The sequence below is a fragment of the Dromaius novaehollandiae genome, chromosome Z (genome assembly GCF_036370855.1).
Source record: "Dromaius novaehollandiae isolate bDroNov1 chromosome Z, bDroNov1.hap1, whole genome shotgun sequence".
Classification (NCBI taxonomy): domain Eukaryota; kingdom Metazoa; phylum Chordata; class Aves; order Casuariiformes; family Dromaiidae; genus Dromaius; species Dromaius novaehollandiae.
Window position 1 is genome coordinate 10,004,554 of NC_088132.1, and position 18,521 is coordinate 10,023,074.

Genomic DNA, 18,521 nt, shown 5'->3' on the forward strand with positions numbered 1-18,521 from the left:
TGACCCTTTAAAAAAGCAAGACATTCTGGAGCAGTCTTGACTGACAAACTTATGACCCCATCTCATTATTTCCTCAAGAAAGGTGGTTTAATGTTTGTATCTTCACTTTTCTTACCCAACTGCTGCTGATTCGAATTTAACTTTCAGCTGAAACATTCCTGCTCCAGTTTCTAGTTTTGTCTTTTTCAATATTCACCATGGAGCCTTAGAGGAAAAAAAACCACCCAGCCAGTTTTATCAGGCCAGACATAGCATACGCTGTTTCCTCTTTCAAATCTGGTTCCCCAGCCCAAGGCACTCCTGATAGCTCACGCTTTTGTAGCTGCTGCATGTATTTGTAAGACCTTACAAAACAGATGCCTCACCAGTGCCTTGTACAATACAGCATAGTATGCTTCCAAATACCTCAGCTGATAATCTAGGATTGCATTGCCTTTTTCATAGAAGCATCTACTTGGAGAGTCACTCTAACTCAGACTGTCATTTCTAACTTGTTAGCTAAAAATTCCTGCTACTAGTCTAAGTACATGATCTTGCACAATGAAAAAACAATCTCATTCTATTACTCTTGCAAATCATCCTACATTTATTACTTCATCCTTAAGACTATCCAGCTCTTCCTATAGGACAAGCCAACACCTCACTGTCTCAGCAGCAGCTTTCAACAGCACATTCCTACTTTCTTGTGCAAGATTATGACTAAAAATTAAACTAGAGTGAGAGGACTAACTCTCAATTGCCACTGGTATTTTACTCCTACTCTAATACTACTGCTTTTAGCTATCATTTCTGAACTGCTAGTATAGCACTCCAATTAAGTAGCTTTCACTCTCACAACACTTCTCAGAATAATGACTTGTATATGAAGTTCAAAACACTCCAAAGAACAGAAAACAGACTAAATTCCAATTCTTATACCTCTCTGAAAAATCTGTTTCAGTACTGAGATGTTTAACACAGTGATGTCTGGCCGCTAATGTAACCATTTTTCCTACTGAAAGTTAGCTGGAAGAGTAATGAATCTATCCAATCTGACAAAAATCAGTGCAGTTCCTTCCATTGGTTCAGCATGTTTTATACCTACAACTCAACGTCAGAAATAAGTTACTGGATTTCTTTTCTCTCGCACTACCTATAAAGAGTTAACATGTCAATAGTTTTCTGAAATATTAAATTCAGATGTTTTGGAAATTGCTTATTACAGAGCAGCCTTACAGAATCACTCCAGTACTTCAATTTTTGCAAGTAATGGTGCACAGACAACATGGAGAAGCCGCACATTATATGTTACACTGTATTTAAGTAAAGATAATTTCCCTGAGAGGATATTTGATTAAATTGATGCACCGTATTAACTATCAAGGCAACAGGATAAACCTTTTAACCATAAACCTAAATATAAACATGTCACAAGCTTCAAGTGACAGCCATGCAAATTACCTATATGGAAAAGTTTGACATGGTATAGTTGTCAAAATTAATTACAAAGTTAACTTCCAAAGCACTGGTTACCTCTAACACCACATTATGTTCCAACCCACTGTAGTGGTTATCAGCAGCTGCTGGATCCTCTTCCTTCTTGAAATGGATTTGGGAGGAGTTTTTCCTGCTGTCTTTTGCATATGAGTTATCACAGGTTTGCCAGTGTGTGGAAGAGAGGTGAACTAGCTTCCCTGACCCTCAACATTTATTTTACAGAAAGCGTTGACTCTTCAAGGCTATTACCTCCTTATCTCACTACTTCAGCATGTGAGGGCCATAGAACTAGCCACAACCTACCAAATTCTTACTCTGGAGAAGTTAAGGATAGTTCTCACGTGGCAAAACGTTTGCTTCAGCATGACACCCTCTTTCAGTTCCAAGCTAAGCACGAAGCACATTTCTGCAACTTGGCAGTTAAAGGCTGTTCTGAATTGCTGCTTGGACTCTTGGCATCTAGTTTCACTGAAACAGCCACAAATCAGTCATTTGCTATGGCACTGCGGACCTGAAGCGCAAGTCAGCTCCTTTTATTGCCCTTAATTTTTTGCTGTTTGAGAATGCTCCAGGGCTAATTGAGTTTGGGTGAACATAACATCCTGGAGACATTACTCTGGGATCTGTAGAATGTCAGATGTTCATAATGCTGATGGAATTGGTATAGAAGTATAAGATGGGCACAAATCCGGCCCAACCATGACAGATTCTTGAGTAAGAGGGCTATAAAGGACTAAATTAAATCAAAGTATTAGTCCAAAGGAAAACAGAACTGTCATTTTAGATCTAAACAAGAACTTAATTCAGCTCTCCATTTTATATCCTTTACAGCACAGTATCAATGATAGATAAGAAACCTCACGCTCAGTTAGACCCCCAGCTTCTCTTATCTTTTCAGCTAGATTCTGAAGCATTAAGTGCTTATCCTGTTTCTGAACCACAGCTTTGGTTATATTCTAAAATGTAATTCTGCAGTTTTCATACCATCCCTGTAAAGATTTAGTCTTTTCTTGTCACATGTCTGTTCTCAGCAGCTGCCTGAAGCTGGTTGTTACCAATTAAAAGGAAAAATTTTCCTTTATATAAGCTATCAGCTACCTTTATTGGAACAAGAAGCAAATTAGAAAGTATCGGTTCTAAGTATCAGTCTGTTAGAAGACTTTACCTGGAAGACCAGATCCAAGATTGGCGAGATCAGCAAAAGGGTCAAAGTTCTGAGATTTAGCTTGGCTGAAAGATGGACCTGAAGACACACTGCACTGGCTCCCTGTGGTAAAAGCTTGACCTGTGTAATAAGAAAATATGTAATGTATTTGGCACATTTAGGAATTCAGAAAAACCAATATAAGTACCATTTCCATAAGTACCCCAAGTACAACCTCCCCAGCATTTTGCTACATAGAATTTTTTCACTATGACTAGACTCACTATTACTATAGGCAACTGAAACTATTTGGTTCTTCTGCCTTGAACTTATTCTGGGGAGAAAAAGCAAAACAAAACTTCAAGCACCTTACTAAAGAGACTAAGTATGGAGTCCTTTAACCACCAAAAGGAAAGGCTTGAAGATGCATTCAGCAGCTTCAGGTAGTTAAACTGACCAATCTGGAGTGTTTCTTATGCCCTTCTAATGGAAGTATTTAACTCATAATACCTTCAAATAGAGACTTCTTCAGCTGTGGTGATGCCACATTGCTAGTTGTTGAGGAATCTGCCCAAGAATCCCATCCACCTAAGAGATCAGGCTGGCTTGAAGATGATGATATTTTAGGTGGCTCTGCTGTCAAATTCCCTAGAGAAGAAAAAAATCCATCATTATCCTTTAAGGAAACCATCACAATAAGAGACATTTTGCCAAAAATACCTGTAGAACCATAATTACATTATCAACTGGCTGACTGCTTGGCTTGCTTAAATTCCTGTTTAGTTTGCTAAGCTCCATAGCACGCCACGTGCTCTTAAACAATGCCTAGAAGGCTTTTACCATTGCAGTTCCTTCACTTGTATTTTGAAGCTTCTCCAAGCACTTCATAATGAAAGTATTTTCATCCACAGCCACTTCTGTGGATTTAACAGCTCAGGTGTCCTGGGCAAAAGCACTGTCTAAGGGTTTACTGCTTCAGAGCACTCCACTGTTCCCAAGACCACAGCAGGTAATCAGAAAGCAGCAATGCTTCAGGAATGGTGCTCCACGTCACTGAACAGCCCACGCACTACACAGCTGGAGCCAGGTAACTTCATCGTGCAGATTCACCTACACCAGGGCATGCAGGACAAAGGGAGCTGTTGGCAAACTAAGAAGCTTCCCTTTTAGGTCCAATACCTTAATGAATGCCTGCAATTAAAGAGCAGGATACACCAAGAGTTTTCTCTTCTGGGAAAGGATTGTAACGAGAGTCATTATCTCCACAGATAAAAGCCATTTTGTGTAAAGCAAAACCACCATGCCAATTTAAAATAGACACTCAAATAGTTAATGTTCAGAAGGATGGCAGGGTGCTAATACTAACTTCTAACACGTGTCCTAGCCAATGTACAAGTTTATAATTGCCATTTCTTGTCCCCAGATTCTCCCCTTTCACATACAGCATGAGAGGAACTATCATCAGAAAAAGAGCTGCTAAGTAAAAAATAATCCTTTGAAGCTTCATACCAGCTCTGAGCCATCCCTTTAGCCACAGCTTGTAGAGATTCACAGAATGGCAGCACACCTTTAGAAGGCAACAATTCTTTCACTATTACAGTGACAATCAGTGCTACAGGGAGAGATGATGTTTCAGGAAAGCTGGTATGTTTTGTGGCACTAAGATATTTCAAAGACCTGGAACCAGGAAAGTTAACCCAACAGCAGCCATCCTCATCTAAATAGTGACATTTTGATCCTTTAGATATGTTTTGATTACTATATTAGGGCTTTGCACTTCTTTCAGCTTCTCAGTTTTACATTTTGAATACTGATACCAAATGACAACCTATTATCCGAAGACCTAGTTCGAGGAAATAATTCAAAACAAATTAAACATCCCTTCCACCATCTCAATCTGCTGTCTAATACTTAAACTACACATAGTCCTTACAGTTGCAAAGAGAAGATACAAAATATTACTCTGCAACAAACATGCTGACAGCACATATTATAGCATAGTAATATTTCCCTGCTGCATGTAAAGGAAGAGATTAGAACAAAAATAGCTGCCAAAGCCTACTGAAGCTATCGGGAAATTTACAGCCCTTTCTCCAAACTTAAGTTGCATCCTCCTGCCTCCAAAACCAAAGGAGAAACAGTATGCATTTGCCTCTCCTTGGTCAAAACCCCAGCCATCTGCTATACAGCAATGTCACTAGCTGTCAAAAACTAGTCAAAGTCTCCAACAATTTCTATCAGTTCAGAAATCTGCAGTACCATATGCCATTCCCAAGTGTCAAACAGGCTTGAAAAATAATCAGTACTAACTTCCAAGCTAGAGATAATTTTGGCTTAAGATCCCTGCCATGACAAGTGTCTCACACAGGCATGAGAAAAATGTACAGCCACTCACTGAATGAACACTTTTCCTATAATAAAACCAAGGACAGAGAAATGAGAAAGGATAAGGTTACCTACAGCTGAATGCATTTGAAAGATTAAGAAGTACTTACAGCACACACTAAGTTGTTTTATAATTGCTCATTTTAAAGAGCAGACAAGTTAATAACCTGCTGAACAAAGCAGGGAGCAGCCTACTGCTGTAAACAGCAGTAAATTCACTTTGAATAGCTACTGAAGTCATCACTTCTCCCCACAAACATAACACTTCCATCAAAAATCTGAGAGAAGAAGCACAATGCCCAGGAGACAACATGCTGTATACTGACCAGAAAAGAGTATATGCATATGTATTTCCAGAAACAGATTAATTTTTAGTTGTACAGCTTGGGCATTACAATAGATTTTAAGATCAGGAAATACCATTACAGACATGCAACTGACTTTCAAAAGCTTTTGGAAAGGCTATGACCAGCCCACATGCTGAACTTTATTTCTGCAACCTGGCACACTGGAGTTCATATAGCCCCATTAAGACAGAGCAGAACATCTATCTTAAGAAAGGGTAAAACATGAAGCATAGCTAAATACTCCAAAAGCTGAAGAAATTCAGAACATGAGCAAGCAAGCCCTTCCCTACTTGTTCCTTAAATTTTCCTATAAAGGGCATCTTTATAACCCTGCAACAGTAAAAACTGGAAGTCACAGCCTAGTTGTTTTCTAACTGTTCAAACCAAGCTAAGAGGTAAGAATAGGTTGGTGGTGGTCATATCACACTTTCCAGTTTCCCAAAATAAAAGGCCTGCTTTTTACTATACCCTACGTAACTTCACAGTATGTTTCCTTTATTTAACCTGCCACCTACACAGGAAATCCTTTAATCAAAGGCCAACAGGATTTCCTGCAAATTAAGTGACTGGTTTAGTATGATGCAAGGCTTGTTAAGCTTAACTAGAGCCTGACTGAGAACACAATCACTTAAATCACCTCTACTCTGAAGGAAATTATACTAGTCACTCAAGCTTCTGATGACTTTCCACATCTTCTGCTATTTTTTCATCAGATCACTTTATTTTGGCAGCAGGAAATACATTCCTGGCCAGACTTTGATTAGAACTCATCTGCTACTTGTACATCCAAACTAAGCAATTCTGTTTTCAAACATGCTCATTAAACAGATATCTCCAATAAGGAAAAATGGATACTCCATCTACTAGAAATAAAATTTGCTCTTGCAAATGTGGCCACTTCAATTTAAGAACAGGTTATAAATTCTTAAGTGAACAGTCATCCCAAATCTGAGTCTCTGCCAAATGACTAAAGCTTTTCATGGAAGATTAAAATACCTTGTAAATACCCTTCCGTTGAAATTCAGCTACTATATATTTATTACATGAAAATGGGTTGACAGACCAGATTTAAAAACTACATTTCCTATGCTAAAATTACATTTTAAAACTCCTTCAATGATTTATTTCAAATTTTAAGCCACATTGAGAAATGCAAGCCCAAAATTCTACTTCAATTGTGTTTACTGTAACAGCTTTTCTCCTGGTATTTAAAGAGGTTTAATAATTATTTACTGCCCAGGAAAGCTTATCCATTTCTTTAACATTTAATTCCAGACACTCATTACTGCTCCAACAGTATGTTCACCGTATCTCAATGCTGCAGCTTATTTTAAATGAATACTGGCATTACTACTAATTTATTTTTAATGAGTTTAAAATTGCTTCTCAGTTTAATGATCTGAGGCTTGCATTTTTGCTCTGCTCTCTCAATAAGATTCTTCCACATCTGTCATTTAAGTGCTCTTCTTTGCACTTTCCTCTCCAGTCACTAGTTAGCATGTCCTTCCACTCATACTCAGTCATTCATATTAAAAGCATTATAATGAATATTGCCAATTTTATTGCTAAAAATTGATGCCAGTAATTGAAGTAAGTGCTAAAGGATCAAATACATATCTGACTTCAGCTAAACACGCAGAAGAGCTGTCATTTAAAAGGCAACTTAAGGGAGCATGAAGTGTTATCCCAATTCCTCCACCTCTGCAGGGTTTTTAAAGCCTGCATAACAACAGTTTCAGAAACTGACAAATACCAGGAAGTCATCTCTATATCTGCAGAAGTCTACAGTATATCAGTAGATTATGAAGAGGAGAAAATGGGTACATTTGGGGTATTTTTGTCAGTGTTGACAGAAACTTCCAAGAACTACATTAAAGTATCAGATATATCAGTGCATTATCAAAATATCAGAAACATCAGTACATTCACTGTGGTGCAATCTGTCAACCTGAAATCAGAAAAAAGTGTAGAACAGCACTGAAGAACAGATAGCAATACATGCTTCATCTTCTGCATTTCCTCAAATGTTACACTCCAGCAGCTCAACACATTAGCTCCTTGAGGCTGCAGGTAAATATTTAGAGGGCAGAAATTCTCATTAGTCTGTTTTTTCAACTTAATTCTGTATACAAAGAGTTTCTCCGGCATGTAAGAGTTTAAAAATCTGGTTAACAAATTCTAACACAGTGTTTCGAAAACCACATTATGCAGAGATAAGACTGATATAGTCCATTGAAAGCACTATTCCAGATGCTAAGGCTTATCCTAAACACCATTAAAAAGACAGACTATCCTATTCTTTCCCTTTCCTTGAAGAGCCTGCATGTATCCTATATCAGACAATAAAGTCAAGATACAGTAGATTGAAAACCAGCTAAACTGCTGGGCTCAAAGAGCTGTGATCAGCAGCAGGAAGTCCAGCTAGAGGCCTGACACTTGTGCCCAATCTCAAGGGTCAGCACTGGGGCTATTACTGTTTAACAGCTTCATTAACGACCTGCACGACGGGGCAGAGTGTATCCTCTGCCAGTCTGCACACACTGCAAAACCAGCAGCAGCGGCTGATGCACCAGAGGGCTGTGCTGCCTTTCAGAAGCGCCTCAACAGGCTGGAGACATGGGCGGAGGGGAACCTCATGAAGTTCGAAGGGAAATGCAAAACCCTGCATCTGGGTAGGAATAATCCTGTGCACCAGGACAGGCTGGGGGCTGACCCGCTGGAGAACAGCTTTCCAGAGAAGGACCTGGGAGTCCTGGCAGACAAGCTGACCATGAGTCAGAAACGAGCCCTTACGGCAACGGCGGCCAAGAGCTTCCTGGGCTACATTAGAAGGAGCATCACCAGCGGGTTGAAGGAGATGATCTTTTCCCTCTGCTCAGCACTTGTGAGGGCACATCTGGACTGTGGTGTCCAGTGCCGGGTTTCCCACTAAAAGAGAGATGTGGAGCTACTGGAGTGAGTCCAGTGAGAAGCCAAAGACAACTGAAAGACTGGAGCATCTATCATTGGAGTATATGAACACATATTAATACCTGATAGGAAGGGGCAAAGATGCCTAAGACTCTTGTCAGAGGTGCCTAGTGACAGGACAAGAGGCAATGGGCACAGACCGAAATAAAGGAAACTGTTTACACCAAAAAAAACCCCCAAGTTTTCCATAAGGGTTATCAAACATAGGAACCAGTTGCCCAGGAAAGCTTTGGATTCTCTATCCTTAGAGATATTCATGTCATGACTGGACACAACCCTGACCAACCAGCTCTAGCTGACCCTGGTTTGAGTGCAGCAGGTCAGACTAGATGATCTCCAGGAGTCCCTTCCAACCTCAACTATTTTGTGATTTCTATAATATAATAATGTAGAATGGTTAGAATAAAAACAGTGTAAGTGGACTGCAACCAGACTATGACAACTGGTTCAAGATATGAGTGAATTACTGCAGGCATTTAAAATGCGACAAATGCAACTGATAAAATTTTATGATTATCACTCCTCTAGGGATCACTCCACTGGTCAAAGCTAAGGATAACAGCAGAGTACCGAGTGAGCTAGAGGAGTCAGCAAGAAAGTTCAAATCCACACAGCATATGGCTGTTCTTCTAAAGCAATATCAAAGTAATCCCTCTTCGAACACAGCACATTATAAGAATGGGAGTCAAAACTTCCTGCCATGAGCTCCATTTCATCCTCCTCAGGATTTATCAGGGTCTTCCATCAAGTAGAAACTCAAACAAGCACATACAACAGGGCCTCTATAGGTAAAAAAAAATAGGTAGTGAGATTAGATTTTGGCAGACAAGACGCTCCAGTGATGAGTGTCAATCAAATCTTTCACTGAACTGCAAAAAAAACAACTATCTTCTGGTTTGTCACCTCGTGCAGTGACAACAACAGTGTCAGAACTAAAGTGGCATAAGAGAGGCAAACATACAAGTACATAACTAAAGAACATGCAGCTGCTGCTGTAACTATAGGAACACAAATGTTGCAAAATTAAGCAGTAAGTGGGGCAGTCCTTCCCCTCAGCAGAATCACAACTGCAAGATAAGACCTAATTTACAGTGAAGTGGCAGGGTACTCAGATGGCTGGCCTCATGTGTTCTGAAGAAAGCCCTCATCTCATCCAGGCAAATACTGCACCTCTTACCTAATTTCTGTGTAGTTAACACAGTAAGTACACCACGCAGGGCTAGAGTCAACTAAACCAATTCTGTCCAAGACAAGGGGCAACTCAAAACTGTTTGCATAAAACAAACCCTGCAGAAAATGCTCTTGGATTAGAGGTGAGGAACATACCACCACTTTTAACTACTTCCAATTTATAAACTCATTAAGAACATAACAAGTAGCACTCACATATTAGGCTATTCAGTCTAGTTCTTAACAGCACACGTCATTCAGTCTCTTATCAGAGCACTTGAGAAAGTGAAAGGAAAATAAATTCTGAACAGTGGAAAAGATATGCAGATATCACTGTCTTTTGTGCCACACAGAATCTTATCTCCATCTCAGAGCACAAAACCTGCTTTTCTGTAAAGATTTTTGAATGCACCACTAGGACAGAGGAAACTAAAGCAGTCACTTCAGTTTTCTCATTCTTACCTGCAGGGTGAGAGTTGAAAGGGTAAAAGACTAGAAACCTCAAGAACACCACTAAAAATTCGTGGGGACCTGTATCATTTTTGACATGACTATACAAGTTAACATTTCTATTTCACCAGCATAAGTATAAGCACAGAAAGAACAGCCATAAAAGCTTACGGATCTATTCTCTAGATTTCACATTAAAGTAATTAAAGTAGAAGCTGTCCTAAACTATGATACAAAAAATGCAGAGAAGAAAGCTCTCATCTTAGATTACCTCGTGTTTCTGAAGTGAAAGAAAACCATAGAAAGAAAGCACAATAACAGATATTTATGAGGATAATTATTGGCAGATGTGGAAGAACCAAATTTTCATTTTTTGAAAGTGTCAACCCCAATATCAAATCTTAACCACTTTTTCCCTTCACACATGTTCCCATCCTCAGAAAAAAAGCCTCAAGTCTGTAATCTTTCCCTCTCCCCCCACAACCTTTTTATGTCCCCAACTTATTGTTAAAAAAATGAAATAAAAAGTTAGTCTCACAAATTCTAATTTTGACAAATTTGAATTAACATATTGATCAATAGAAAAACAGTACAACCATGTACACACTGCTGTTTTTTGAAAACTTAAATAAGAAGGCAACACTCCTGCTCCCCACCAGTTTCATAAGGGCATGTTTCTGTTTAAAGAATAAGCATGCATAAAAGCTACATTCTGTAACATTTTAGAAATAACACGCTTAGGATGAAGATAAGGAAAGACCCAATATATCACAAAGCTAAGGCATAGCACTGATTCTAAGTACACAGAGTTTGGGGTTTCTTTCTTAAAGAAACTTGTCTACGACTATTTCAGCTATAGTAACTATGTCAGAGCTCTGAATTTCAGTTAAGCAGTGGAGTTGTGAACAAATAGGATCCCTGCATTTTAGCCCATAAGTTTCTTTTACGCAAAGTACTTCAGCTGATTTTGCAGCTTTTTCAAGCCACCTAAATTATGGTATTTTAAATCTGACAGATAGGGTATCCTCAAAATATAAGTTTTCACAGTAAGCTCACTATATGATGAAATTCCTGCAAATGATACTGTGCAAGTAAGGTTCTTCAGTTAAAGTATATTTATTGCAGATACAAGTTTTAGCTTGCTTTTAGCAGATGTTCTTAGAACTTAAACCCCTTTCAGTGATCTTTTGGTGCTCATACTGGTGCTTAGTCTTTTCACATCAGCCAACTCAAAGATGACTCTCAGCTTTCATACAGAAGTTGAGATTTATAGAAGACAAAAAGCCCCAGAGGTGTTTAAAATAGAGATCAGCTACAATTCAAATTAAATAACTTCTCCCTTAGTACAGGCAATAAATTGGCCTGATAGTATCTGGGTAAACTGATCATTTTAAGAATTGATAATTTGAAAAAAGAAAAGCTTAATATTAAAGTAGTTTCTATCTTCCGGTCCTAGCTGTAAGTACTGTTGCAATACCATCAATTCCTTGCATTACTAGTTTTTTCCACTCTAAAAAGATGCACATGGTTAATTTGCTGATTACTACAACTGAGTCTTAAGTGTTGATTATATCAACTTTAGGAGGCACAAACAGCACAATTTAGTTTAACTTTAAACAGATTTTAAAATAAATGCATGAAGGAAAGCTTTCACTAAGAACACAGAGAAACCAAATGACACAAATAAGATTAGAGTATTATATAACGTATTCTGTAAGTATATTATCAGAATGTATTCAGGTCAAGAACAGCCAGCTAGCCTTAGCTCGCCTTTAAAGACACTGTTGTACTCTAACTTGCTTGTTTCTTTTCCGAGGCTTCAAGAAAATCTTTAAGATATGGATAGAATCACAATAGCATTCTCTCATCTAGACAGTATGTTTGCAAGTGTTTGCGTATCCTCAGTTTCTAAGAAGTCGGAAGAAAATCAAACTCAACTGAAGGTTAGCAAGGCTAAAAATATTCTTGCATCAGAATTATTAGAATATTATATAGCAAAACCTTGCTACCTGGAACATATGTATCTGTGTTCCCAAAGTGAGGAGCTAATTAAAACAGCAGTCAACAAGTGGATCTACTCAGACACACTAATCCACATTGACTAAGCTGAACTGCACTGAGCAGCAGAAACTGTTGAGAAACAGAACATCATAAGCACACTTACCTAAGTTTAAGAAGTCTGAGCTGGAAGAAGCTGGAAGCGAACTATGTGTGGAAGGAAATGTACTAGATGTAGATGTTGAATTTGGATTAAGGAAATCTCCAAAGAGGTCTGGACCAGACAGGGTTGGATTCTCCGCACTCGATGACATTGTGAATGGATCAAAAGGATCAACTAAAAGAGGCAGAAAACAAAATTATCTTGTGACAAATTTTAGGATTAATGAAGCTGCAGAAAAAAATTTATATCCCTTGGATCACACACAAAAAGTACAGTTCCTCTTGGTAACTGAACCAGCCTTCTGAGAGTTTTTTTGTGGCAAAGAGTCAACATTGTCCCTGTCCCCCAACACTGGCACTTTCATGCTAGGAAAGCATGTCAGCTATGCACAACAATAGCTCTCTTCAAATGTAATTCCTTATCAAGGCTGCACATGTTCAACCACATCATTATTTTCCTTATGTAATGCACTCCTTAAGTTTGAATGATCAGCTGCATACAAACAAAAAAGTTATTTGTTTCTAGAGTCGTCTATAATGCCAAATCACCAAGGCATTTAAACAAAACAGACTAAACTACTAAAGTCAAATAAAACATTCATACTACCACTCTGACTTGAAGGCATTGGTGAATCTGGGGCTGAAAATGCGTCAACTCAAGAAGGAAAGCCAGCAGAAGCAGGGCTTTCAGCAGGTCTTTACTGATCACAGTGAAGAAAACAAATTGGAAGAGTATTTATAGTCAGCATGGGGTAACATGTGACAGGCAGCTGGAAGCAAGGCTCCAGATCTTCCCATTACTGCTGCCCTCTAGGTTCAAATCCTCAAAAGCCCAGGGACTCTTGCCAGATTCACACAAAAGCTAAAGAGGAGGAATAATCCTGCTACAGGGCCCTAATGCCTACTGCATCATGAGGCGACGGTCGCATTGCATAGCACTCAGTAACACTTCAGAAAATCCTGGATTCTCATCTATACAAGCTATTTTATTGCAACATTGTACATGTACAAAAGCTCAGGTATAAATCTGATGGGAAAACTGAAATTGAACATGGACCAAGTATTCTTGATTCTGTAATTATCCTTCTCTCCCGAGCCAGTTTAAAGGTAAAATGAGATACAGGCGACTACTGCTCAAGGTTTCTGGGGAGTTTATATACTAAAAAAGTTAAAGAAAGAACAGAACCTTTATCCCCTTAATTCTACACTTCTGCCTATATGAAAAAAATGACAAAACTGATTTCCACATTGACTGCAGTAACACAGACAATTCAACAGGATTACTTCAGAAGACAGAAGTATTAGAACTCACATAAGTGCTCCGAATAACCATGCAGCTACGCTTGGATTAAAGCTATTAATCTGAGTGCATTATCTCTGTGCAAAAAGGCTAAACCTTCTGTTTCCTGATTACTTGACTAATATTCTTTAAAATCTTACTGTAGTACTACAGACAGAACGGCTATGTCCCAAAAGTTTAATCAAGTGACACATGGAGCTAGCAAACACATTGCTAAGCACAGGACCTCTACATTAAAATATCTTATTTTAAAGGCCAGTTAGGTAGCAGAGTGTAACATTCTCTTTCAGGATAAAAATCTGCCAACAACATCAGTAAGAGCAGTAAGAAAAACAGCCGTTCACAGTAGTATTATCCCACTGGTCTAAATAGTAATCTACAGGATTTCCAGTTGCCTAGAAGTCTTATCTGATTAACACACCCAAAAATCCCACAGAACCATTTGACCTACACAGCAAAGCTCTCCACTACATCTAATGCTACCATTCTATGTAAAATGCAAGAACATATTAAGTCTCTACAGTTCTGTATCTTAGCAAGAGAAGTTCTTCACACCTGGATCTAAAAGATTAAGCATATATAACATTTGCATGGGAAAGCCACTGATTCTCTAAGTGCAGTGAATTTCCTTGAAATTCAAAACCTGACACTTGCTTGTTTATATGACCAGAGGATATTGCCAACAAATACATAGAAAAGCTTCGTCACTGTTGAACCTATTTTTCCAATAACATAAGAATTGCTTCTTTATGAACCTGAACCACACAAATAGTTTAGCATACAGCAATTTTTCTCTGCTTCATGCAGTAAATAAGCTGTTCTATCCAGATTCTTGCTATAGACAGATGTGTCTTCAGTGTATATATGAAAGCATGGTACTCATTTTCTGGGTGCAACGCAGACTGTTTTTAAATGTTGGCCAGTTTAGGAGTTCTGATGTTGAATTTACATACCAGAAGACATAGCCTGAGCAGCAACTGGATGCTGAGATTGACTGCTGAAAAAGAAATCTGTTCCTTGTCCCAGCAGATCTCCAGTGGACTCTTCTGAAATCTGTGATGTGTTACCCACAAAAAGATTGTTCAACAAGTCCGCATTGCTTGATGAAGGATTTATTTCTGAGATAGGTTGTTTCTGTACTGGTGAAACATCAGAGTCTAGTCCCAGTAAATCTACATTCTCTTCAGAAGCAGGTTTTTGTAACAGGGTAGGTGGTGTTTCAAAACTGGCTTCAAAAAGCAACTCTCCTTCTGGAGTAGTAGAGTCTTTTTCATCAACAGTCACTGCCCCTTCTTCTCCCGAAAATGTAGGGAATTCCTCATCAGAAGGATCACTCTCCTCTTTGTCATCAGTCAGTTGAACATGATCATTTCTGGATGAGTTCTCCTCTACTCCACTTTCTGAACTTTTTCCATCTTGAATGAAAAGAAATAACAGCTTTAGATTACTGGGATTCTCCTGCCAACTAGGAGAAGACAGGCTTATGTGGTGAGATCATGTGATATCAAACCTTGATTTATCACAGCTTCTCACACAAGAGGTAAGGGAAGAACACTAACCATTGCCTATCATGTCTGTGCATATGGCAAAGGAGTAGCTCTTTCCATTGTAGCTCACACACTACTAGCTAAGATTCTCCTGCCAAGTAAACAGAGGAGTTCTCCAGGTACAAAGCATAAGCATGAAAAAACTGACACATGCTTAAAGACAAAAATTACAAATTAATGTACTGCACCAAAAAAATATGTCACCATGGAAGGGAAGGTGAATAGGACTGATTTGGACATGCTCCTTAGTACATTATGCCATGTATGGCTTAAAAGAGCCTTCATTTACCGCTACTCTAATCTGATACCATTCAATGGCAATGTACGCAGTTACTACAATTTCTCCAGACATGAGTCCAGGAAAAACACTCGCACATGCACTATGAAGTTATGTTTTTTCAGTCCATATATATTTATCTGGACCCTTTGAGATTCACTGGCTAATCTACCTTGTTTTCTCCATTCCACCACTAGCCCTGAATGGAGCTGTGGGAATAAGAGGCTTCCTTGCAGACCTTTAAAGTTAGCATTTTTGCAGAAAAGGAAAGATTTGCTCAGCATTTATAGGTTTGTACAATACAAAAGTCATTACCTAATGTTTACCTAAATGAAGCTGAACATTTACTAAGCTGCAGAGCTCACTCTTTTTAAATAGTTTTTTCTCATGATCTGGTGAAATAGTGACTTTGCCTTTGTCGTATAAGGCAGCCAAAGGAACAACTCTAGAATTCATTGGAGGGCATACAATACAACATACAAGAAATAGTTACTTCAGAGAAAAAACCTACCTTTCCAATCCAGAGAATGAAAGAAGTTATTTGCATCAGTACTACTGCTGTGTGGAGACTCTGTCTCAGTAGGTATGCTTTCTGAAGATTGCTCCAGCTGGGATGCTTCTGCTTCATACTGTGCAGTTGAACCTGGCTGTCTAGGCAGCTCTGGTTTCCCTAGAAGATTAGATTTTAAACCAGGATCCTTAGAGAGGTACTTGTAAGGAACTCAACCCTGGTCAACCCTGATCGCAGAGTAGCTGGTATCTGACTTACACACTGACTACTATGGCAGAATATCTGTGTCTCAAAGCAGCTATTACTCTGCAAAGGCAAAACGCCTTAGGTTTGAATTTAGGATTATTAACCCCATTTCAACTGTAAAGACCTGTAAAAGCCTATTTCCAGCTGCAACATTAAACTAAGAAATCAGACTGATAGCAAAACTCTCAGGCATTCATTCAGGCATTCGACTTAGATTTATAAGAAATTTTAACCAATTCTTTTACTTACATCTAATCATTAACAGCCCATTTGTACCACCATTTATATATTAGGCAAGAAGAGCTGTGAACAAAGCCTGCAGCAATTTAAGTGAAGGAACAGAACATGAGAAAAGAGTGAGTGCAGCTACAGAAAGTACCTTGAGTATAAGGCTAGAGAATAATACAAAATGGTCAACAAGCACCTCAAAAGAGTTAAGTAATATATCATGTGCTGTACTTAACTACTCTTCATATCTCTTATTTGACAATCAGATATTAAGTGACTCTTGTATTACATTGTGTGAGCTGGGTTACCTGATGCTATATCGCCTCCCAGAAAGGAAGGTTTCCTCATTGCAACATAAAGACACTCTGAATTTATGAGTGTTCATCTACTAATTTGGAAAGAATAGGATGCATGCCTGGGAGAAAGCTCTTTGTGTAAGTAAATACCAGACTGGTAAGCCTCCTTCTGCATAGTCTACTTGTCACTTACAGAAATGCTAAAAAAAATCCATTTCAGGAAAAGTATAGAGAATATGGTTAATGAAATAATGTCAATTTATCTAAGCAGAGAACATGTTCATAGGACAGGAGGAAGTGATATTGCCTCCCCACAAGTTTTAGTAAAAAAATGTTTTCAATGGAATATGAACCCCTTGCATTTCATTTCTAAATCAAAAAGTGAAAGTGACTTGTTTAAAATGAAAGATGAAGAAAGTAAGACTAATAAATATCTTTATCTTCAATGAAACACCTTGACTTTAGTGAGCTCAGAGTTGTGTTCACAACATGATTTTAACCTCAGTATAAGCTAAGTTAAATAGAGCATGGCTTAAACCATAGTGCAAGTGCAGCAGAGCATATTTTGCTAAAGAGATGAGACAGCAGCAGCTATCCAATATCGAGAGAAATGGAATTAAAACATACGGAACTAGAAAAATAGAGAGTAAGATCTTATGTACGGTATACTAGAAGCAATGACCACAATATCATGCTTTTTAAACCAGCAGCACAGACAGCCTTAATGAAAATGTCAAAAATGGAATTACTGATACATGGGAAAGAAGACAGATACTGGACAACATTAACTGGACAACACTAACTGGAATTAATACAGACATACACATGCAGAACAGAACATGTACTATTAAGAAATCCTCCTGGACCACATGAGGTACAGATGGGAAATTAAACAGCAACATTACTTAGGTATATGTGAAGAAAATCTTAATAAAAACATTTTCAGTTAAGACTATTTTGAAGAACACTCAGATAATTTTAAGTGAAGTGATAATGTCAATTTAACCAAATAATTAAGATATCTGTCTATGAATCCTGACTGTCAATTTCATTTGTTAAAATCCCTCCAAACAGCATTTTCGGAGCTTTAGAACAGGCAAATTTAGCATTGGAGATAAGACAATAATCCAATAATCCATTATTGGATGATAATTAATATTCCTTTAGACAACGCAACTTTCTGAAGTGATATTTACAAAAAACGTCTTTTATAGCTTGACATTTGAAGAAATGTCAGAAAACAAAACAAAATACACCCTCAAACACTGAGTGCATTAGAAACTATATTCTCTAATTTTTGAAGAGATTCATTACCAAATTTTGACAAAATTTCTTGTTGTTCCTCTCGGGTGGAGAAAAGGATTTTGGGATTCAGTCCCTTTATGTTCATGTTATCCCATGGTGGCTGTTCACAGCTAGGTCTATCTCTGGGCTCCACCTCCACTTCCAAATTGACTTGAAATAAGTCAGGATATTTTTCTTGAATGTCACAAGCATCCAGATCATACCTGCACAGACACATACAAGTAGATTGAAACTAATACGTAACTAGATTGAATTCACAGCAACCCAAAATAGAACTTTAATGGAATTAGTGTAAGGCTTAAAACATGTCATACTTGTTAACTTTTTCAAAAAAAATTTTAAACAGGTGGTATTTAGGTAAAGCAAATCTGTCTGTATTGTGAAGAAACCTTCCAGTTAACTGAGGTTAAAAAAAGAATCATCTCATTGCAATGGATCTCCCAATTTGTCAGCTTGACAGATTTGAAAGAAAACTTCTTCCAAATCATCTACAAACGGGCATCAACAACATACTTGGCAAATTTCACTGTGGTGGCATTTCGGGGCACAAAACCTGTGTGGAACTGAATCTGGAACATCTTCATTGAAGCCATCTGTTGGAAACAAGAAATACAGGGGAAGTCCATAATTCCACATGAACACTAGGCACAGTGATTTGCTTTTAATACAAAATATTTCCAATATTAGAAAACGTTAAAGTGTTCACTTT

At 38.2% G+C, this 18,521-nt stretch overlaps 1 protein-coding gene across 1 annotated transcript in view; it reads right to left on the bottom strand.

Moving 5' to 3' along the window:
• GAK (cyclin G associated kinase) overlaps nucleotides 1–18,521 on the bottom strand; it is an 81,414-nt gene that overhangs the window by 12,037 nt on the left and 50,856 nt on the right. The window contains exons 18-24 of the mRNA XM_026098686.2: nucleotides 18,326–18,405; nucleotides 17,822–18,015; nucleotides 15,738–15,896; nucleotides 14,356–14,817; nucleotides 12,107–12,277; nucleotides 3,131–3,268; nucleotides 2,642–2,761 (exon numbers count right to left, since the gene is read on the bottom strand). Of these exons, the coding sequence (XP_025954471.1) occupies nucleotides 2,642–2,761; nucleotides 3,131–3,268; nucleotides 12,107–12,277; nucleotides 14,356–14,817; nucleotides 15,738–15,896; nucleotides 17,822–18,015; nucleotides 18,326–18,405 (1,324 nt within the window). The remainder of the gene's footprint in view (nucleotides 1–2,641; nucleotides 2,762–3,130; nucleotides 3,269–12,106; nucleotides 12,278–14,355; nucleotides 14,818–15,737; nucleotides 15,897–17,821; nucleotides 18,016–18,325; nucleotides 18,406–18,521) is intronic.